Source organism: Myotis yumanensis, unplaced genomic scaffold (assembly GCF_028538775.1).
Source record: "Myotis yumanensis isolate MYYU_CA2020_CCGP unplaced genomic scaffold, mMyoYum1.0.hap1 SCAF_18, whole genome shotgun sequence".
Classification (NCBI taxonomy): Eukaryota; Metazoa; Chordata; class Mammalia; order Chiroptera; family Vespertilionidae; genus Myotis; species Myotis yumanensis.
In genome coordinates this window covers 39,461,537-39,483,697 of record NW_027223769.1, presented here as the reverse complement: position 1 = coordinate 39,483,697, position 22,161 = coordinate 39,461,537, and the positions used below count along the sequence as shown (strand labels likewise).

Here is a 22,161-nt window from a genome sequence, read left to right as displayed (position 1 = left end):
GGCAACCTAAATATCCACACCCAGGGAGCCTGGTCCCTGTGTGTAGGGGCTGCAGCCCTGGGCCAGGAATCTCGGTCCCTGCTCTACACTTAACGGTGCCGCCCGAACAAGTCGCTCACCCTCTTAGAGCCTCGCCTGTAAGATGGGGACAGTGCCTGCCTTTTCTTCCTCACTGAGGTCTGCCAGGTTCACATGCAGGGAGAGGCCAGGCCGTGCTTTGCCGATTGGCAGGTGTGGCTCACAAGAAGGCAAGGAAGCGCTCTTCTCCTGCGCCCATGACCGGTGGGCAAAGGACATTACGGGGACACCAACTTGTGTCCTACAGTGATGACGTGGGAGCCGCTGTCACGGGCTGTGTGCTGCACGTTGGTGAACACAGTTGTGCAAATGAATGTGTACTCACCCACCTAAGCCCGCCCCGCCTCCCGGCTCCCTTGTCCCTTCTGCTGGGGGTAGGGCAGCAGGAAGTGCACTGACCCTCGGGCGAGCAGTGAGGGCCTGCGCTTTGGTCATATGCAGGTCAAGGTTACGTGTGTTTTGGAGGTGGAGGTGGCGGGGAGTGGCTGGATGTGCGTCTCCCTAAGTGGGCAGAGCGGGTGAGAACATGACGTGGATGGCTGTGGAGTTCTTAGAAATGCTAAGCTCCCCCAGTCACCTGGAGGCTGGCCTTTGAGACGAGGCCTGGAAGGAGCTGGTGTAGGCACAGAATTTCCAGAGGGGAAAGGGCCTGAAGGTCACTTGTGCAATCTACTTGCGGGTAGAGAAGCTGAGGCTCTGACAGGTCAGCGAGTTCTCCCACATCCTCGCTGGGGATTGGGTTTCTCAGACCCCGTGTCTCCGGCTCTGCACGGGCTCCGGTGAGCCAGGGAGCCTTTTTGCCAAAAACAACAGCCACCCCCAGGCCCGCGTGGCTCAGTGGTTGAGTATGGACCTATGAACCAGGAGGTCACGGTTTGATTCCCGGTCAGAGCACATGCCCGGGTTGTGGGCTCACTCAGAACCCCAGTGTGGAGCGTGCAGGAGGCAGCCAACCAATGGATCAATGATCCTCATCACTGATGTTTCTATCCCTCTCTCCCTCTCTGAAATCAATGTAAAAATAATCCACCCTGTGTTAAGCATTCATTCTGCAGCCAACATTTAGAGCGGCTACTACGTGCTGGAAACCCTGAGAGGGGCGGTCATACCAGGAAACGCGCTGCCCAGCCATTCTGGAGCTTCCATGGAGGAGGACCGTAAACCAGCAAAAAGTATCTGAGCAAGATCATGTCCGCCAAAACCGGTTTGGCTCGGTGGATAGAGCATCGGCCTGCGGATTGAAGGGTCCCAGGTTCGATTCCGGTCAAGGGCATATACCTTGGTTGCCGGCACATCCCCAGTAGGAGGTGTGCAGGAGGCAGCTGGTCGATGTTTCTCTCTCATCGATGTTTCTAACTCTCTATCCCTCTCCCTTCCTCTCTGTAAAAAATCAATAAAAATATATTTTAAAAAAAAGATCATGTCGGATGCTTGGAAGGAGATAAAAAGGGGTCATGAGGCGGGGGAGGGCTCCGACGTCGGGGCCAGAAGCCCGACCACGTGCTATGCCAGGTGCCGGTCCGCCCATCCTCCCACCCACCCTCACAGGCTGTGGGCACATCTCCGTTTCGCCAACAAGGAACCCCACCTTCAGACGGGGTGAGAGTGGCAGGCAGTCCAGTCCCAAACTCCTACCCACCACTTCCCACCAGCCGCTGCCACCTGGATGATGAAACCCCGGTGCAGGGCTGCCCCACCTTTCAGCGGGCGTCCTTGCACGGGTCCGGGTTTGGGGGAGAGGCGCCTCCAGGGAGAATCTGCAAACAGCTTTACATTCACAGAAGTTTGAGACGCGCAGAGCCCCTGCTAGGCCCCCGCGGGGGCCGAGCCAGACCCCGACTCCCGCCCGCTCAGCCCGGGATTGAGCCAGACTCCAGCGCCCGCCTCCGTCCCGCCCTCCTCAGACAGACCAGCGCGGTGCACTATGGGACTTGTAGTTCAGCTAGCCCTCCATACATGCTCCAGAAACACCCTGGAGAACTACAAAACCCAGGGGCCAGCGGGAAGCCCGGGGCGGACCCGCGGGCTGTGGGTGTGCGAGCGCGGGGGACCTGGCGGTGCGGACGCCTGGCGCTGGGATGCGGGAGCAGACGCCGGAGCCTGAGAGCAGCTGGAGACTCGCGCGCTAGCGGGGCCGACCGGCGAGGGGTGCCAGGCGGCGACAGGCACGTTGCATGCATGCACCGGGCACAGCCTTTGCAGTCCCCGGTTGTGCGGCGGCGCTTTGGCTCCGCGGTGGCGCGTGGAGGGTCCGATCGCCGGGGGATGGGCACACGCTCCCCGAGCCCGATCGCTTGGCCGGGCTTGGGGGCCGGCGCCTGGGTGCCCGCCATGGGCTGTGAGCGACGTGTTTTTTCCTTTTTTGTTTTGTGCCAAGGTTTCTCCGTGCGGGTGCGCGATGCAGCGAGCGGCGGCGTTGGTCCGGCGGGGCTGCTGCCCCCGGACCCCGGGCCCCTGGGGCCGATGTCTGAGCAGCGCGGCCGCCGAGGCCCCGGCGGTGCTCCAAGTGCGGCCCGAGCGGAGCCGGCGCGAGCGCATCCTGACGCTCGAATCCATGAACCCGCGGGTGAAGGCGGTGGAGTACGCGGTGCGGGGACCCATCGTGCTCAAGGCGGGCGAGATCGAGCTGGAGCTGCAGAAGGTGAGCGCGGGCGCGGGGCGCGATGGGGGCGCGGAGCTGGGGGGCGCGATGGGGGCGCGGAGCAGCTGTCCTCCGCCGGGGCCCGCGCGCCCGACTCCCTCCCTCCCCCGCGGCGGCTCCGGCTTTCGGCCAGGCTTGACTTGAACAAGACAATGCCCTCCTCCCACCCCTTCACCCACCAGTGCCCGCACTCGGCACAGTCAGGCCCTCGGAGGCGGGTCACTTGTTGAGCCGCGATGTGCCTGGCGCTGCAAGTTAGGGGGCTGCCTTCCTCGCCTGGAATCCAGATCCTTGGGGGGCGGGGGTAGAGAGACAACAACCAGCAGGGGCGAGGTCAGAGGTGCGGAGCCTGAATGCGTCCTTTGGAGAAAGCGTCCTTTGGAGGAAGCGCAGTGGAGGGGCCGCGATGGGGTGATGGGAGGTGGGGGTGGGAAGGCGGTCGCTAGGGAGGAGGAGAGGGCTGTGCCCCGAGCCTGCTCTCTCCATGTCTGAGACCTTTCGGGTCCTTCCGTAGTGAGTCCCTGACAAGAGCAGGGGCCGGTGGGGGCCCCGCCGAGGCCCCTTCTGGGACCTTGATCTGCAGCCACAGTTTGTTCTTGTTTGAGGACACAGCCACCCCCCAGTGAGTTGTCTGGGAGTCGGAGATGGGCCCTTGGGGCTTGGTAGGGACTTCCTTCGTCTTGGGGGCCAGCTGGCGGGGATCATAGCTGTGTGTCAAAGTGACCACATGCCCAGGAGTCATTTTCTGCCCCTGGACAGGCCCGGTGGCCGGCGTGAGGGTGGACTTGGTGAGGGGGCGTCCGGAGGGGCATGTCACAGGGTAAACGCCCCCCGGTTTGTAGGAAAGAGTTGAAGAGAGTTGAACAGGATGGTTTGACCCGGAATGGGGGTGGGGAGGTTCCTGGATGTGCTCTCAGAGGCAGCAGATCACTAGGGGTCCCCAGGCAGGAGGCTGTGGCGGGCGCGACGCTGGGTCCCCATTCCCAGGAGGCCTTTGGGGGCTGGATGAGCTCCTGGCCTGCAGACACCTCGCTCGGGACACCCAGTTCTGCTGACGCAAAACCGTGAGCTGGACAAGCCAGCGTCAGCGACTCCCTCTGGCTCCCTGCAGGGCCAAGTTTGAAGCTGGCTCGAAGGCTGGCGGGGTCTGGTTTCTGGCCCTTCCTGGCCCGGAGGTGGGCCGGGCGTGGGCCGGGCGTGGGCCGGGCGGGGCACGCAGGTTACGGCTGCCCTGCCCCTGGCTGGTACCTGGCACGCTGGAGTGATAACCATCTCCCTGTCACCACACAGCTGAGGTTACCTTGTTCAAGGTTTATCACTTTCCAGCTGATTTCTCTGGCTCCAGAGCCGGCTGGGGTCAGGGGTTAACTCTGCATTTTGCTACATATCAACGTGGGTGTAGGCTCCTAGAAGGAAGTGTTAGTACCTGAGGACGGTTGGGACAGGAAGGGACGCTACCTTTGCCTCCAGACTGCCAGCTGCTCTGTCCTCTGGGATCAGCCCCCTCCCCCCGGTTCTTAAGGGTCAGGGGGACTTCTCAGCAGACAGAGGCTGTGAGCAAAGCCTGGAGGAGGTGGGGTGGTCTGGGCACTTGGGGAGGGGCTGGTGCTGTTTGGAGAGTTGCTGGGCAGAGGGAGATGAGATGGGTGAGACACGTGTGTGCTGGGCTCAGGCTTCTAAGGTGCCAAGTTTGGGGGTGAAGGTGGGACCGGGAAGGGTTTCCCGCAGGGTAAGGCGCGATGGTTGCAGGGGGACACATCTCTTGGTCACTGGAGCCAGAAACACCCTATGATTTCTGGGACAGACGCCCCACCCCCCACGCCCTACCTCTGCGTGAACTGAGCCGTTCTCTCTGCCCACCTACAGCTTCTAGTGCCCTCGCTGGCCCGTCCCTTCTCCTTTGTTGGGTCCCAGGCGCCTGGCTGTTGGCGCTGGCGAGAGAGCCCGGCCAGGCGAGCACAGCCCCCCCAACCCCTCATTCCGGAGACAGCCTCTGCACTGTGCCGGCTTCAGCGGCACTCCTCTGAGACAGCCCTGGATTCCCCGCCTTTTTTTTTTTTTTTTTTTTTTGGTTTGGCTTGGCCCCACTTTGGTTTCTCCAGCTCTGCTTTGAACTGTAGTGATGAACGCTGGACTTGTTATAAGCGGTTCCCCTTGGTTCTAGACGGGATGGGCAAGGATGTGTAGGGAGGAGGGTGACTGGGGTGAGCCTCACAGCTTTGTCTGCCGAGGCCTCTGCACCCCTCCGTCTGCAGGTGCTCTGCACACAGTGAGGCCGCTGGCTGCACGCGGGGCCGGTGTTGGCGTTGGGGTGGCACCCCTGGCGAGTCCCGGCCTTCCCGCTTCGGTGGGCACAGGGCACGCTCAGGGGGCCGTCTGTGTGGGGCTGTTTCTCCTCCTCCTGGCGGTACCTCCGAGGGAAGGACCCGTCGGCGTCTCGGTCCGTGTTCACTGGGAGCCGCACTTTAAAAACAGCCGCAGGGAGCGGAGTTTGAAGCTCTCGGCCCTTCCTCGGCCTCCTTCTCCGTCTGTCCCTCGCCTTCCTGTCCTTCCGGCTTTGTGTTGGGCGTGGGGAGCGGGGGATTTGTTTGTTCCGTGTTCACTGGGAGCAGCGCTTAAAAAAAAGCTGCCGGCAGCGATGTTTGAAGATCCGTCAGCCCTTCCTCAGCCTCCTCTCCGTCCCTTGCCTTCCTGTCCTTCCGGCTTTGTATTGGGCGTGGGGGGGAGGGGGGTTGTTTGTTAAGTCCCAGCTGGGGCAGAACATCTCTAGTCAGTCCCTGGTCAGAGGGAAGAGCGGTCACTGCTGGCGACATCAGGGTGTGTAACAGGTAACCTCAGAGGCCCCCGGGCTGTGCCTGCAGCAGCTGAGAACCGAGGCTTCTGAGACTGGAAGCCGGGGCCCCAGGCACAGGTGGTGAAATCGATGGGTCATTTCCTTCCCGGTTAGCGGCGACTTTAAAAGAAGGAAATTTGGCCCTGGCCGGCTTGGGTCAGTGGCTAGAGCGTTGGCCTGTGGACGGAAGCGTCCTGAGTTCAATTCCAGGCTCAGTCCCTGGCCCCAGTTGGGGCACATGTGGGAGGCAACTAATTGACGTGTCTCTCTCACATCAATGTTTCTGTCTCCCTCCCTCCCTCTTTTCCGCCCTTTCTAAAAACCAACGGAAAAATACCCTCAGGTGAGGGTTCACAAAAAATAAAGAAAAGAAAGAAATGCCTAGTGTAGGACTCAACACCGTCCCCTTGACCCTCAAGGTGACGCTGGGCCCGTGAGAAAGCCCGTGACACCTCTGTTAACTCCTCCCCACCGACACTCAGTGCAAGCCGCCGGCTGCCTGCTCCCACCGCTGCTCAGGACGAAGGGTGGGAAGGGAGCCCCGTGGGTAGAACTCACCTGAGTGTCCACAGCGAGGCAGCCGGGCAGGGTGGGTGCAGGTGGTGACACAGGTGGGCTCGAGGGGCAGGGATGCTACCTGCTGGCCTGGCGGGCCCCGGGGGCGAGGCGGAGGCCTTGGTGTGCCCGCCAGGCCTGGATGAGGCAGTGTGGGCCGGAGTCAGCCCAGAACGGTGTCCTGTATGGTGGCCCTTGGCTGGGCAGGCTGGCTCCCACCCCCACCCCCACCCCCATCCATCGTAGCCCCCGGGCCCGAGAAAGGAGGTGCCCGGTGTTCCCAGGCCCTGGTTGGCTGAGCCGTGCCGGGGAGGGCAAGGCCGGCGCAGGCCCAGGCCCAGGCCCCGTTCCAGGCATTATTCTCCCCGCACGGGCTGGCCGAGCGCCCACAGCTGTGCTGGTTCCCGGCCCAGAACGTGACTCCCTGCGGAAGAATGGGCCGTGCCCACGCCATGGGGATCACCTGCGTTCAGGGGCCGGGCGATTCAGCTGCTGACAGAGGGGCCACGCCAGGAGCCCCGGCCTGGGCCCGGGGGTGTGTCAGGCCTGTCCCTTTGCACCGTGGCCTCGGTCACTCCTGTCCCAGCCTTCTTGGCTCCCGCCTGCGCCTGTGAGATGAGCCCTGAGGCCGCAGGCCGGCGGCCGGTCTCCGGGCGCCTCCTCTCACCCATGGCCCAGTGCCGTGGCCCAGTCCCGTGGCCCAGTCCCGGAGCAGGGGCAGCGCCACGCCCCGCTGGCCTTCGGGACACTGTGCCTCCTTCTCCGTGCCCCGGGACAGCTCTCCGTGTTGGCCAGCCCCGGGGACTCGGCGGAAGGGCACCAGGGGATGAAGAGGCCCCTTCCCCCCAGAAACATGGCTTTTGGAGACGTGTCAGGCCCTGCTTGCGAAGGTCATTTCTGGGGTGCCCTCCTCCAGAAGCCCCTGGAGAATTTCTATGGGGGAGGGGCTGGGGGGTGGAAAGGAGGGTCGGGAACACTTGATTGGCAGCTGCTTTCATCCTGTAAGCCCGTGGTTGGCAAACTGCGGCTCTAGAGCCACATGCGGCTCTTTGGCCCCTTGAGTGTGGCTCTTCCTAAGCCTTAGGAGTACCCTAACTAATAACAATGTGCCCACCTATATAGTTTAAGTTTAAAAAATTTGGCTCTCAAAAGAAATTTCAATCGTTGTACTGTTGATATTTGGCTCTGTTGACTAATGAGTTTGCCAACCACTGCCGTAAGCCCACTGTTTTTTACGTAAGGTGTATATTATTGATTTTAAAAGGGAAAGTTTTGCCCGGCCGGCGTGGCTCAGTGGTTGAGCATCCACCTATGAACCAGGAGGTCAAGGTTCGATTCCCAGTCAGGGCACATGGCCAGATTGCGGGCTCCATCCCCAGTGGGGGGCGTGCAGGAGGCAGCCGGTCCATGATTCCCTCTCATCGTGGATGTTTCTATCTCTCTCTCCCTCTCCCTTCCTCTCTGAAATCAATAAAAAAAAAAATTTTTTTTTAAAGGAAAGTTTCCCCAAGTTGCTTTTGCTCACACATTGTGAGAAGTGGGGGGAAGGCCAGTGTTAAAGTGATCGCCTCCTGCCTTTAGCATGTGTATTGCGGGTGCCTCGGGCCTCCCACCCGGTCACCCCTGGGCACCGCCACCGCCTTGCCCCGCGGCCTTCTCCCTCCACCGGGGCCTGGCGACCTCGCTCCTGGCAGTGTTGTAAGATGGTGAGGTCCGGGCGCTGCCGGGAGATCTTCACCCTGTTTGTCTCAGATGATCGTTGCAGCTGCCCCGGGAGGGCCTTGAACCTGTTGTTGCTTCTCACGCTCCCAGGCTGAGCGGAGTGCCAGGCAGCAGGGCGGCACCCCCACGGTTCCAGGTCCCCGCTGCCCTCCGTCCAGACCCCGTGTGCTTGTCACCCTGTGGTGTCCCCACCGGGGCCTCTGATTCCTTCGCTCTCTTTTTAGAAAAATAAATTTTTATTGATTTCAGAGAGGAAGGGAGAGATGGAAACATCAATGATGAGAGAATCATGGATCGGCGGCCTCCTGCACGCCCCGCACTGGGGATGGAGTCCACAACCCGGGCCTGTGCCCTGACCGGGAATCGAACCTCAACCTCCTGGCTCACAGGTCGTTGCTGAACCCCCTGAGCGGCCGGCGGGCTCCTCCGCTCTCTGGGATCTGTTTTCTGTGCTCTGGCCTTGGCCTTGATTTTGCTCCTCAGCCAGCCTCTTCTTCCCCGATGTTTTTTGTTTTTCTAATGTGAAAATCAGCCCACGTTCATTCTGCAAAGCCAAGGTTGCCAGGGAATGACCCTGAGCGCTCCCTGCTGACGGGCGTCTTCTGGGAGGGGTGTCCGCAGTCCCCGGCCCGTTACTGGGGCTGCGGGGTCCTCTCCCTGTGACCTTGGCCTCCCTCATTCAGACCTGGCTCGGAGGCCGCCCTGGGCTGTGGTCTGCAGCTGCCTCCCGGGGGCCCTGGCAGGACAGGATGGTTCTTGTGGCCTATTGGGAAGGCGGGGGGAGGCGGGATGGCGAGCGTGTGGTTAAGAAGAATGCTCATGGGTCTGGCTGCAAACCCCAGGGCTGTGTTTACTGTTACGTGACCTCGGGACGTGTCTGCAGCCTTTGAAGCCTCCGTGTCCACATCGTAAAGTGAGGTTAATGCTAATTCTTCCTCATGGGCTGGTGGTGCCCGTTCAGTGGGACCAGGCGGGTCCCGGGCTTGGCACTGTGCCCGGCGCCTGGTGAGGCTGGAATAGGGCTGCTGGTAACTGTCCGTGGGATCCTCGCTTCGGCCTCGGGAATCCAGCGTCCGAGAGGCTCTCGTAACCAGCTGCGGCCTTCTGTCCGCTCAGGGCATCAAGAAGCCGTTCACCGAGGTCATCCGTGCCAACATCGGGGACGCCCAGGCCATGGGCCAGCAGCCAATCACCTTCCTCCGCCAGGTGAGCGAGCCCTTGGAGGCCGAGGCCAGGGGCGGGCGGGAACAGGTTGGGAGGGCCGGCGTCTCCTCTCACCTTTGCCTCCCTCCCTGCCTGGCCAGCCCCTCAGGACGAGGTGGGCACCAGCAGCCCACCGGGGTGCCTGTGAAGTAGCGGCCCCCCCAGCGCCCACTGTCTCTGGGTCTCTCCCTCAGCCCCGCCCCTTGCATGGTTGTCTGAAATTCCAGAGCCCGGGGGGTTGGGGGCTGCTCTGGTGGACCAGGTCCCAGGGAGGCTCTGCCCAGGGTGGGGTTCTGGTTGCTGAGTTTGGAGCTTGGCTGGTGAGGGCATTGGAAAGGTGGGGGGTAGCGGGGCTTCCCAGGTGAGTGCTGGCTCTGCCCGGGTGGCTTTGGCAAGCTCACCCCGTGCCAGCCACAGAGATGCCTGGGCCAGAGCTGTGGGGCGGGTGGGAGAGGGGAGACGCCGTGGGGTCTCCGGGACCGAGGTCGAGACCAGCGGGGGCTGGCGCTTTCCCCACAGGGAATCGGAGCCCTGTGGGAGCCAGACATGTTCCTCGTGTGGCTTCTGGTCCAGGTGGGGCGGGCGGGGAGCTGGGCACCCCGGTTCCCCTTCCCCCGCCCTGCTGTCTGGGTGAGGGGGGGGGGGGGGGGCTCGGCCTGCAGGGAGCTCCCACGAGGCTGCCCCTGCACATCAGCTGGGCCAGGACAGGGCAATGGATCGGCGCAAACGGGCTGGCTCCCCTGGGAGGTCGAGGCTGAGGAGGTCGGGGTCCTGGTTGCCCTGGAAGCATGGGGTTTGGAGGGGCGGGGCCCAGCAGAGGGTCTCCCCTGGGGAGTGTACCCCTGGGGCTCCAGCAGCATAGGCGCCTGTGGCCTCAGCCTTTGGGGGCGGACTGGCATTTCCAGACCCCGGCCTGCAGGGCCAGTGGAGGCCCGGCCTCTCCCGCTTGTGCTGGCCCCTCCAGCCCCCCTGCTCCCCGCAGGGCCCTGGGAGGGGTAGGCCGGGTCAGTTTCCTCCAAAGGCAGAGAAGCCGGGCTCCAAGTTGCCCAGCTGGAGTCAGAGCCATGCACCCCTCAGCGCACCTGACCCGGCTCCTACACTCCCGCTGGGACCTGCCCCGGAGCTGGGCTTACTGGCCGTTTGGCAGCATTTCCTTGCTTCATCCTCTTAATCTGTGAGGTTAGGGTGGGTTTCTGTTTCAGAGACAGAAAGCTGAGCGGGTCTTCTGTTCAGGCCAGGAAAGGGTGATGGTGAGGAGGGGGGTGGCCCGGGGACAGGGATTGGGGCTCAGGCTGGGCGTCGGGAGGGGGTCTGTGCTGCCTGCTCAGCCCTGGCCTCCTGCCCAGGAAACCCCTGGTTCTTGTGGCCGGGGGTGTGCGAGCCGCTGGCCTGTATGGCCGCGTCAGGCTGGGGGCTGAGCAGCAGCCTCCTGTCCCCGGCTCCTCCCATGGCGGCCCAGGTCACCAAGCGCCCCCTCCCCAGGTGATGGCGCTGTGCACCTACCCTAACCTGCTGGACAGCCCCAGCTTCCCAGAAGATGCCAAGAAGCGAGCCCGGCGGATCCTGCAGGCCTGCGGCGGCAACAGCCTGGGTGAGGCCCCTGCAGGGCCCGCAGGGCGAGGGGCAGTGAACCAGTGTTCTGGGCCTGGGCCGAGGGGTGTGCGCGGGGTGAGTGTGGGGGGTGGCGGGGCCCTCTTGTCCGGCTGTGAGCCTCCTGTTTGAGGGCCGAGCGGGTACATGCCAGCTTGTGGTGGGTGGGCAGGCTGGAGGTCCCCCACCCGCCTCGGCTGGATTTGGGGTGAGCCTTGGGAGCCCACGTGGACACAGCCCTCCGTCAGCCGACGGTTTAAGCAGCGCCTGGCTCAGCCACAGGAGGGGGCGGACGGAAGCTCAGTGCCCTCTGCTCGTCCGGCATGGCCTGGGGGCCGGCGGTCCGTCCTTGGGGAAGGATAGCGCGGCCACAGGCCTCGGCCCCCCTTTTAGCAGCTTCCCTGGTTCCCACTGCCCCCCCCCCCCCCCCCCACACACACACTTCATTGTTCCCATCTCCAGGCCTAAGGGTCTCGCTGCTGGGAGCCCTGCCCTGCTCCACCCTGCCCAGCCCGGCCCTGGCCTGCCCAGCCCTGCCCTGCCCTGCCCTGCCCTGCCCAGCCTCCTCCCCAGAGCCAGGCCCCCGTGATGTGAAAATAACATTCTCTCTCCCTTCCCTGCGGAGGAGGGACTCGGCCTTTGGGCCTCTGCTCTTTGTTCCCATCTCCTGTTTGTTTTTGTTTATTTTTGCCCCATTCCTTGCCCAAATGTTCCGGAAAGTGGGACAGGGATGCTCGCGCTCCGCGTGGGTTGGAGCATGACGAGATCTAAAGGCAAAAGCCAGGAGGTCTGCAGGAGCTGGGGCAGCAGGCGGGCGAGGGCCTGGGAATTTGGGGGGCAGGGGAGCCGGGGGCAGGAAGACGGCAACCTTCTGTCGCCTCCCAGTCAACACCCCGAGCCCGAGCAGTCACCGCAGCGCTAACGCCCGGCATGGGAAAAGGGCGTTGCCTGTCTCTGACTGTGTGTAGAGGGTGGCCCCGATTCTGACCCTCAACGGGGTGGGAGGAGGGCTGATGCCCAGCAGCCCCAGGACCTGGGCTTGGTTTTGGTCAGGGCTGTGGACCCCTGGGTGGGCAGGCGGTGCACTGTGCGTGGCACATTGTCCAGCTCGGTGGACCACGTGTAGGCACTGGTGATAAAACAGCAATCCCAGCCCGGCTGGCGTGGCTCAGGGGTTGAGCATTGACCTATGAACCTGGAGGTCACGGGTTCGATTCCTGGTCAGGGCACAGGCCCGGGTTGTGGGCTCGGTCCCCAGGGTGGGGCGTGCAGGAGGCAGCCATCAGTGATTCTCTCTCATCATTGATGTTCCTCCCTCTCCCTGAAATCAATATGAATATATTTTTTAAAAACATAGCAATCCCAGCTGTCATGACTGATACTGTCACAGGCTGTGTATAAACCCCAGGGGGCGGGTGACCCAGGTACGGACACCATTTCACTGGTTAGAAGCCTAGGTTTCAGCGAATATTGGGCGGATGTGTGAGTGGCTGGGTGGGAGGGTGGGTGGGTAGGTAGGTTAGTGGGTGGCTGAGGCCCAGGTAGGTGGCTCAACAGCTCGCCACGATTCCAGAGCTTAGAGCAGTGGGAGTCGGGCCCCACCGAGCCCCCCCAAAACCCCCTCCTCTGTTAATTGCGTGTGGGGATATGGCCGACTGGCCCTGGTCACTGTGTCGCTGGGTGTCTCACAGGGGCTTACAGCGCCAGCCAGGGCGTTAACTGCATCCGGGAGGACGTGGCTGCCTACATCACCCGGCGAGACGGCGGCGTGCCTGCGGACCCCGACAACATCTACCTGACCACCGGCGCGAGCGACGGCATCACTGTACGTGGGGGGGGCGGGGGGGCGGTGGTGAGCCGCTGCTCAGCCACGAAGGGCAGCCTTGCATGTGAGGGCAAGTGCGTGGGCCTCCTGGTCCCTGCTCTCTCCCCACCCCGGGAGCTGCGGTCCTTACCTTGTTCCTCCTTCAGGAGCCCGAGGTGCTGCACCCTCAGTTTTCCTCAGAGCCCACAGCAGCAGGTCCAGCAGGGCAGGGACCCTGGGGCCCTCGGGGAGCCCCCATTTCTGGCGACGTGGTCCTTTCTCTGACTCGACTCGAACCGTGTACCTCCTCGGCGGGCACGGTGCTGGGAACATGAGAGCATTTGATCTTGCTTATTCCTACGGCAGAGCCCATTTCACAGATGAGGACAGTGAGGCAGCCCCGTCCCCGGGGCGGCTGGGGAGAGGCCGGGCTGGGGGCCCCGGCTCGTCCGCTGTCAGCGGCGGTGGCCCTGGACGATGCCATTTGTCTCCGTGGCAGACGATCCTGAAGATCCTGGTTTCCGGGGGCGGCAAGTCGCGGACGGGGGTGATGATCCCCATCCCTCAGTACCCCCTCTACTCGGCGGTCCTCTCCGAGCTGGGCGCCGTGCAGGTCAACTACTACCTGGACGAGGACAACTGCTGGGCCCTGAACGTGCAGGAGCTGCGGCGGGCCGTGCGGGCGGCCAAGGAGCACTGTGACCCCAAGGTGCTGTGCGTCATCAACCCCGGGAACCCCACAGGTGCGGCTGCTCCTCCTTCCTTGCCGGTGCTGGTGGGGCCGGGGGGCCGGGGGCGGGGGCGGGGGGCGGGGCTGGTGCGCCTGCGTCTGGGCGCTGAGGAGTTAAGGAGTGACGTGAAGTCCCCTTTGCTCCCGCTTTCCCGACCCCGGTCCAGATTCGCAGCATAAACTCCGCTGACAATTTGCCGCACGCCTGGTGTGGCCTTCCCCTGGGCGGGGCTGTGCTATCGCTCCAGCCGGTTTTTCTCCTGTTCTTGCATTTGCAACCTCCTCCTCGAGGTTCCTGTGCCGCAGCCGGTCAGCGTGGGGCTCGGGCTGTTTTTCTGAAAAACGCTGGGGGGGAGGGGGACGTGTTTTTGTGTTTCTTGGAGGCGCTATTGCCCTGGACCTGGAGGCCTGAACAGGAAATGCCACATAGAAACAAAAGCAAGAATTGTTTCCAACAAGCTGAAAATCACTCCTGATTTTGCATATTTTTCTTAAAAAGCAGAAAGCACAGTCCCGCCGTTTTGGTCTCTGGGCTGCGGGCTTCGCAGGCCCGGCTGCGATTAGGATGCCGCCCGGGTGCCGGGGACGAGGGCTCCCTCTCCTGGGTTGAGGTGAACTGGGTCAGGGCCGAGGACGCCTGGAGTTCACGGTGGCACCTGCTGCTTGGGGCCGTCAGCTGCTCGGGCCACACGAACCCTGCAGCTCCGACAGGCGGCCGGCTGTCCCGGTGTGTCTGCTCCGGCTCCTGGGGTGGGGAGAATGTTCTGGCCGGAGCGGCGCCTCCATCCGGGCTGTTCCTTAGAACCACAAAGGGGGCTTTTTGAAATCCAGGCCAGGCCACACCCCAGAGTTTTGGGGGCATCAGTATTCTGAGCAGCCGTCTCAAGGAAACCAGCCACTGGCCCCCACGCCCAGGCGCTCTGCTCTGATTGGCTGGGCTGGGCTGGGCTAATTTGCATTTCCAACACGCTCCCAGCCAGCGCTCCCAGCCAGCCGGTCCCTCCCTCGGGGCTGCAAGTCCTGCTGTGTCCCAGGGCGTCCTGCCTTCCCTGTGCAGGTGCCAGGGGGTCCATGGGGACCCGGCTTCCCGGGAAGAAATAACCGTTTCTTACTGTGTGAGTGCGTGTGACCGTGAGCGAGCAGGTTTTACAAGGAGTCACTTGATGAGCGGGCAGGGCCCCCTGTGCTCTCTGGGGTCTGAGTGTGTGAAACGCAGGCAGCTACTGGGAGATGGGGTGTGGCAGCTAGACACCCACCTGGAGCACCCAGGGTGCTGCCCTCCCCCTCACCCCCCGAATCCCAGAACCCTGGGCTTGCTTCAAGGAAGCCTGGTGGTTCCTTCGCCGAGGCACTGCTTCATTGCTGAGACAGTTCAAGGCCAAAGTACCAGCTGAGTCACACTGTGCGCTCATGAGGCTCAGCTCCGTCCTTTTCAGGCACATTCTTTTTTTTTTAAAAATATATTTTATTGATTTTTTACAGAGAGGAAGGGAGAGGGATAGAGAGCTAGAAACATCGATGAGAGAGCAACATCGATCAGCTGCTTCCTGCACATCCTCCACTGGGGATATGCCCGCAACCAAGGTACATGCCCTTGACCGGAATCGAACCTGGGACCCTTGAGTCCGCAGGCCGACGCTCCATCCACTGAGCCAAACCGGTTTCGGCTCAGGCACATTCTTGATGTTCCTGCACAGACAAGAGTGTCGGTATGTTTCCTTGTGACAGAACATACTCGACGTACTGCTTTGCATCAGGTACCTACGTCTGTACAGATAATGGATGTGCATATACGTCTGTGTGCATTACACCCCGTCAGGCACAGCCGCGAGGGAAGGCGGCCCTCGCGGTCGCAGGGAACGGGTGTGACGCCCGCGTCACCGGGGGAGCTCTTACTCGGGGGCACTCTAACCAGCACAACCTCCGTTCTGGCTGTTGGTTCCAGGCCAGGTGCAAAGCAGGAAGTGCATAGAAGACGTGATCCGCTTCGCGTGGGAGGAGAAGCTCTTCCTCCTGGCGGACGAGGTACGGCGCGGCGGGGGGTCTCGCTCTCCTGGGGGCGCAGGTGCAAGGGGTCGGGACCCGCCCGGGAACTGCTCGCGTCACTAACCTTGGAAGGAAGGAACCTCACACTCCTGGGTGCCCCTGCCCGGGCTGGTCACACGAGGCGGGAAGGAGGTCTGGAGGCCGGGTGGGGGTTCGTGTGGCCCGCGGCCTCTGCTTCTGGAAGGTTCCGGGGGCCGCGCTGCTGGTCCCGGAAAGCAGCCGAGCGCGCCTGTCCCGCAGGTGTACCAGGACAACGTGTACTCGGCCGACTGCAGGTTCCACTCCTTCAAGAAGGTGCTGTCGGAGATGGGGCCCGAGTTCTCCAGCAACGTGGAGCTCGCCTCCTTCCACTCCACCTCCAAGGGCTACATGGGCGAGTACGTCCCCGCCCCCCCCGCCTCCCGCTGCCCGGCCCCCCCAAGCCCCCCGACAATGAGGGCTCCCTAACCACGGCCTCTGCTGATCTGAGATGCCAGAAAGGCCACACGGGGGGCAGCCTGGTGGGGGGACAGCCCAGTGCAGGGGCAGCCTGGTCGGGGGGCAGCCCGGTGCGGGGTGTGTCTGCAGCCAGGCCAGGCCTGAGGGCAGATGGAAGGAAACCTTGCTGGGACGTGGGGAGTCCAGTCGCGGGGTCAGACGGGAAGCGTCTTCGCCAGGGACTCAGAGCGTTGGACGGGGTGTCGTCACGCCGGGCTCTGAGGTGGAGGGTCGGGTGCAGCGAGGAAGGGGGCCCGGTTCCTGCCTCGGTGCCTGCGTTTGTCAGTCGGTCCCGAGGGGGTGGGGCGGCCAGGCCCCAGAAGATGCCCTGATGGGCAGGCCTCGTTCCGAAAGGCCGTGGTTTATTTTAAACTCGTACATCTCAGCGTATCTGCACAGGACCTTCTGGCTCCGCTCAGCGCGAAGTCACAGAACCTGGTCCCTCAGCACGAGCAGGAGGAGAGCTGGCCGGGCGGGAGGCGCCAGGGGGCTGTGCTGCCTTCCTCCTCCCTTGCTCTCAGCGCCGCTCTCCGTGGGCTGACTCTGTTTTCAGGCAGCAAAACGCCCAGCAAACATCCTCAGGCCGATGCCCCGGGGATGACCTTCCCCCTGTGCAGGGGGTGCCAGGCCTGAATCGGGCCCTCTGGAACCAGGCTAGAGTATTAGTTGGGGTTCAGGCTCAGCTGCTATAACAAAGAGGCCCCAAAATACAGCGGCTCAACCAAGATGAAAGCGTGTGTCTGTGACATAACAGTCCCAGGGCAGGGGCGGCGGGTGGCCGGCCCTGCCCTCCCGGCATGTGGGTCCAGCTCTGGCTCTGAGGCTACCGCCCCAGCGCCTCCACCTCAGGGAGAGAGAGCGTGCTTGTTCCTCATCAGAAGTCATGAGTGCGCCCATGTCGCTTCCCGTCGCGTTCCCCTAGCAGGAGCTCCAGGGACGGCCCCGGAAGCTTCCGGCTGGTGGACGGCACTCAGTGTGTCTCCTGCCCCCCCTCCCTGCAGGTGCGGCTACCGGGGAGGCTACATGGAGGTGATCAACCTGCACCCCGAGATCAAAGGCCAGCTGGTGAAGCTGCTGTCGGTGCGCCTGTGCCCACCCGTGTCGGGGCAGGCCGCCATGGACATCATGGTGAACCCCCCGGTGCCCGGGGAGGAGTCCTTCGAGCAGTTCCTCAGGGTGAGTGCGGGTCCCGGGGCCTGTCTCCACCCCCGCCCCCGCCAGGGCCCAGGTGCTCAGGGCATGTTCTCCGGGGGACACGCGTGGTTCCTCCGGGCGTGGGGAGCACCCACAGGAGGCGAAGCCTGAGGGTGTGGCAGGCGAGTGTTGGGGTGGAGGTGGCCACCTCTTTCCTCTCCCTCCCCCGTGGGCCCCACGATGGGCACCCAGAGAGAAGGACTGTATCCTGAGAGCCCCGGGGATTCTGTTCTTAAACTCCCAGGGGAGTGGGTGGACAGCAGTGATTCTAGGCCACGGGCCTGCCTCTGGCCTCAGCAGACATCCTCAGCGCTGAAAGTGGTCCATTCAGACCCTTTTAAAAAATATATATTTTCATTGATTCCAAAGAGGAAGGGAGAGGGAGAGAGAGACAGAAACATCAATGATAGAGAATCATGGATCGGCTGCCTCCTGCATGCCCCACACTGGGGATTGAGCCCGAAACCCGGGCCTGTGCCCTGACCAGGAATCAAACCCTGACCTCTGGGGTCATAGGTCGATGCTCAACCACTGAGCCACGCAGCCGGGCCATTTGGACCCTTTCAATAGCAAGTGACGATACCCGGCTGTGCTCATGCACACAGGCTCACCCTCACGTCTGCCCGGCCCTGGCGAGGAAGGGCCGTTTCTGGTGGCTGCAGCCACGCAGTGCCGTCGGTGCTGACTCCCGCTCTCTGTCCTGTCAGGAGAAGGAGTCCGTCCTGAGTAACCTGGCGGAGAAAGCGAAGCTGACAGAAGACCTGTTCAACCAAGTCCCGGGGATCCGCTGCAACCCCCTGCAGGGCGCCATGTACGCCTTCCCCCGGATCGTCCTGCCCCCCAGAGCCGTGGAGGCCGCGCAGGTGGGGCGCCGGGCGGGGGGCTCTGGGGCTGGGGCTGCTCCTGGCCTGGGCTCTGCGCTCCGTGGGCCCTTGGGGTGAAGGCGACGCCCGAGGCCCAGCCCCTGCTTGCTGTGTGGGCTGGCGGGGTGCTGGTCTGGGCCCAGTGGGAGGCGGCGACCGCAGCTGGGGGAGCCGGAGGCCCTCTCTCGTCCCCTCGACCCGGCCGTCGGCCCCAGAGCCTCCCTCCGCGCACTTGTCACGTTCCGGTTCGGGCTCAGGGAGCCGGGAGGGCCCGAGATCCGCTTCTAACCGTTCTCAGGCGGTGCCACAGGCCCTACTTGGAGGATCAAGTGTTTCCGCCCTCAGACCTCCCCCGGGTCCTTGCTCCCTGCACCAGCCACGCAGCGTCCAGCGTCTGGCCGGGCCTCGGCGGGCGCGGGGAGGCCCTGGCCACGGAAGGAACCTCCGATCCTATTGTTTGCTGGCGTTTCCGGTGGCGTTGGTGCCAAGCCGGGTGAACCGAGGCCCCCTGTCCCCGCAGGCCCACAACATGGCCCCCGACATGTTCTACTGCATGAAGCTCCTGGAGGAGACGGGCGTCTGCGTGGTGCCCGGCAGCGGCTTCGGGCAGCGCGAAGGCACCTACCACTTCAGGTACCACCCGGGCTCCCCAGGGACGGAGACACGTACAGCCCGGCCTCCCTGGGCTACCCAACCCCCGCACCCCCGCTGTCCTGCAGAGCCCCCTGAGCCCCGTGCGCTGTGCCAGGGTCGCTCCTGGGCCGTCCCTCCCGCCCCTTCGCTGCCTCCATCCGGCGCCTACCATCTGGGACGCTCCCGCTGGTGGCTGACTTTAGTCCCTGTCCCTGTTCACCCCACGACAGTCGCATTGAGCGTTGGTGCTCGGCGGTGCTGTCCGCTGCCCCACAGGCCTGTTGAGGTCCCGCATCCGAACGCAAGGTTCCCAGCGGCCCCGCGTGATGGGCCCTCGGGCTGAGTGCGCTGGAGCCGCTCGCTGCCCCAGGTTCCCCAGAGGCCAGGCCCGTCCAGGACGGCACCTGCTCCGTGCAGGGCCCTCAGCTGTCCCCTGGGCAGACACTGAAGAAAGAACCGTCCTGAGCTCAGTTAGCACCTGGGCCTGGCTCCACCCGGTCAAGGTCGTGGGCAGCGTGCCCCGTGGACAAACGCGATGGCTGGCCACTCCCCCTCGCGAGAGGCTCACCTGGGCGGCCAGGGCTGGAGGGTGTGGGAGTTCCTCGGGGTTCTCCCTGGAAGAGACCGCGGTGGAGACCTAGAGGCCCCTCTGGGGGAGTGGGTGTCTATCCGTGGGAGATGTGAGTCCGCTCTGGGAGGTCTGCACGCCGTCCGTGTCCGCACACCGTCTGCCACGATGGCCGGGCTGCTGGGCCCAATGCTGCCCTGGCTGTGGCTTTTGTTTGCATGTGTCACTTGGGTGAACAATGTAGGAGTGCGGCCGGCGCGGCTCAGTGACGGAGGGCTGACCTAGGAACCAGGAGGTCACGGTTCGATTCCCAGTCAGGGCACAGGCCCGGGTTGCAGGCTCCATCCCCGGTGTGGGGTGTGCAGGAGGCAGCCGATCCATGACTCTCTCAAAATTGACGTTTCTCTATGAAATCAATAATAATAAAAAAAGTTGGAAAGGTAAAAGCAGTATAGGAACTGGGGGGGGGGGTTCGACAGTGCCGGGTGCCATGCCAGCTGCTGTCGGGGCTGGAGCCCTGGCTGTGGACAGGGCAGTTGGCCCGCTCCTCCTCGTGCCCCTGGTGGCAGGTGGGAGGTGGGAGGCCCGAGCTGCAGGGTTCGCGCCTCTGCCCTCTGCCCTCTGCCCTCTGCCCCTGGGGGCGGCGGGCGGCCAGGCTGACGCTGCTCTCTCCCCAGGATGACCATCCTCCCTCCCGTGGAGAAGCTGAAGACGGTGCTGCAGAGGGTGAAGGACTTCCACATCCAGTTCCTCGGGGAGTTCGCCTGAGGCCCCGGGCCGCCTCCTCGACGCCCCCACTGAACCCCTCCCAGCGACCTGCCTCAGGCCCTGCCCGGGCCACCGGAGGCTGTCACCGCCATCCTGCCCCAGCAGGCCTCCTTCTTTGTGCCTTGATGTGGGGAGCACGTCTCTCCCGAGCCGATGTGAATGGGGATGTCCCAGAAACCCTGTTTCTCTTCTTGTTTTTTGATGCAACCAAAGTCGAGGGGACGTGGCCCGCCCGTGGGGGGCGCGTCTGGACCTGCTGCCGCCGCTGCTCTCGGGGCTCATCGGGGTGAGAGGCTGCTCGGAGGAACAAGAGGCTGGAAGTGCAGGGCTGAACCCCGGGGAGGACTGGACATCCCAACCGCCACGTGATCTGTGAAATAAAACCCTTGGTGCAGAACCCAGCCCCCAGCGGGGGCCGGAGTCCACTGCAGGCTCAGTGGGGCGCCCCCTTCTGGCCGGAGGCAGACAGTGTGTCTCAGTGCAGGGGTGCAGGGGTCGCGGGGGATGCCGGGTGGGTGGTGGTGGGTACTGTTTTCCTTGTGTCCTGCAGGGGATGAGTGGGTGTGAGCCAGGTGACCAGGCTCCCAGGGAGCAAGGACTCCGTGCACCCACGAGGCCTTGGGGGTGACGGGTTGGCTGGGACCTGGGACGGGGGTACAGCCCAGCGCTACCCTGCTATGCCAGTCGTGTGTGGGGAGTCGGCCTGGTTGTAAGTGGATCCATCCTGCTTTTCCCCAACAATGGTTCTCTCCCAGGGCCCGGTTGAGCCTTGACACACAGCACCCTCTGCTGGCGAGAGCAGGAACAGTGAGACACTGACCTGGTCCTAGTGCCCGAGGGGCCTCCTCGAGGACTGGCCAGTCACCCCGTCTCCACAGCGTCCGCTGAGCCCTTGCAAACTGCGTTTGGCCCACTCCCTGCCCATGAACTGGCCGACGCGCCTGCCGTGCGGTCGATCTGAAGTGCATAAAAGTGCTTCGCTTCCCGCAGCGTTTGCCTCCACACCTGCTGCTGGCTGCCCTCCCCACAGCCAGGGGGCCGCAGCATCTGTCACCTCCCCAGGCCGGGGGTGGGGCACCCCCCCTTGCCGCAGCCTCCCTGGCTTAGCACACCTGGCCGGGGCCCACCGCCCTCCAGAGAGGGAGCAGGCGTGCCGCCTCCCACCCCGCCTCCCCAGGGGGCAGGGAGGGAGCCCAAGGCCAGCTCAGGAGTCTGGGGACCCAGCACGTCCCAAGGGGAAAAGGAAGCAGCTGGATTGAGAATCTGAGCTTGGAAAGCAGCCTCCGGGGCTCCCGTTTCCAGGGTGAACTCCCTGCGGCCCCCCGAGAAAAAGGCAGCCACAGCCTCGAGGAACAGGGTCTCTGGGAACTCGGCCTTCCTGAAAAAGCTCGACGTTGCCGGGGCTCTGGCATGGTCCGGAACCAGGATGCGCAGAGGCGGGTCTATTTTTTATATTTTTGTAACAACTGCTTTTTTCATGGGCGGAGGGAGGGCTGGTATTTGTAGTCTTCACAAGCCCAGTAGTTTTTTTATATATATCTCTTCGGATTCTGAGTAACCCCTGACGTCTTTGCAATGTTTACATGGTTTTTAACGATGCCGCCGCGTACATTTGGTTTGCCTGTCGACAGTGAGTGCAGGCCTGGCAAGGGGCGCGGGGTGGGAGCGCCGGTCACGGTCACGCGCGATCTCGTCTCCTACAGCTTCCATCCTGGTGTCTGGTTTGGGCGCCACCAGAGAGAGACATTGGCCATTTGGGGCCACACTGTAAATCCACACCCATGAGGTTTTCTGTCCATTTAGACCCGCAAGTGGGGGGCCTGGGGGCCGGGCTGTGCGTCCCCAGGTACGGATTTGCGGGAGGGGCGACAGGCCTGTCTGCCCCCGTTCCAGTCTGGATTCTCACAGGCGTCTCCTGAGCAAGGCACTGAGGATGAGAGCTCTGCTGGGAATTTCAAAATAAAACACTTTGTGTCAAAAACGGTCCCGGGCTTCACTGTCCTTGTGTAGACTTCACACTCAGCGGACATCCTCGCTCGGCAACGTATTCCCAGCACAATGAGCGTTTCCCCCAAATACCGCGGCAATGGGTGTACGGAGCCTCGCTCTGTTATTTGACTTTTGTGTATATTTTCGTAATGAAAACATTTAAGCAACTGCAAACCTTGAACGCAGAGGACGTCATCATTTTCAACTCGGAGTGCCTGCTCTTGGCACAGGGAGGCATGTGTCTTAAAATTAATATGACACCCATGTATCATATTAATATGACACATAAAAGTGATATATGTGTCTTAAAACAGCAGCACTTCAGATGCATTTTCTGTTACTTAATTAACAACATGCCATAAAACACTTCACAACATTGCTTTGTAACGACTACATACCGGGCATCGAATGGATGCTATGAGATGCGATGGGGTGTCCAGGTGGCGTCCACTCACAATCACAGTCCG

At 63.0% G+C, this 22,161-nt stretch overlaps 1 protein-coding gene across 1 annotated transcript; it reads left to right on the top strand.

The window, feature by feature from the left end:
• Positions 1-2,139: 2,139 nt before the first annotated feature.
• GPT2 (glutamic--pyruvic transaminase 2) lies at positions 2,140-21,689 on the top strand. The gene is made up of 12 exons (XM_070399111.1): positions 2,140-2,243; positions 2,456-2,719; positions 8,946-9,035; positions 10,515-10,623; positions 12,314-12,447; positions 12,926-13,169; positions 15,102-15,181; positions 15,443-15,579; positions 16,681-16,855; positions 17,581-17,736; positions 18,257-18,369; positions 19,615-21,689. The coding sequence occupies exons 2-12, from the start codon at positions 2,477-2,479 to the stop codon at positions 19,703-19,705; spliced, it is 1,572 nt and encodes a 523-aa protein (XP_070255212.1). The 5' UTR covers positions 2,140-2,243; positions 2,456-2,476; the 3' UTR covers positions 19,706-21,689.
• Positions 21,690-22,161: the final 472 nt, after the last annotated feature.

Bases quoted from the DNA above. Each gene is read 5' to 3' on its own strand.
- GPT2 (XM_070399111.1), top strand. From the start codon at position 2,477: ATGCAGCGAGCGGCGGCGTTGGTCCGGCGGGGCTGCTGCCCCCGGACC. The intron at 16,856-17,580 runs GTGAGTGCGGGT...CTGTCCTGTCAG, and splicing joins CCTTCGAGCAGTTCCTCAGG to GAGAAGGAGTCCGTCCTGAG. The intron at 17,737-18,256 runs GTGGGGCGCCGG...CTGTCCCCGCAG, and splicing joins GAGCCGTGGAGGCCGCGCAG to GCCCACAACATGGCCCCCGA.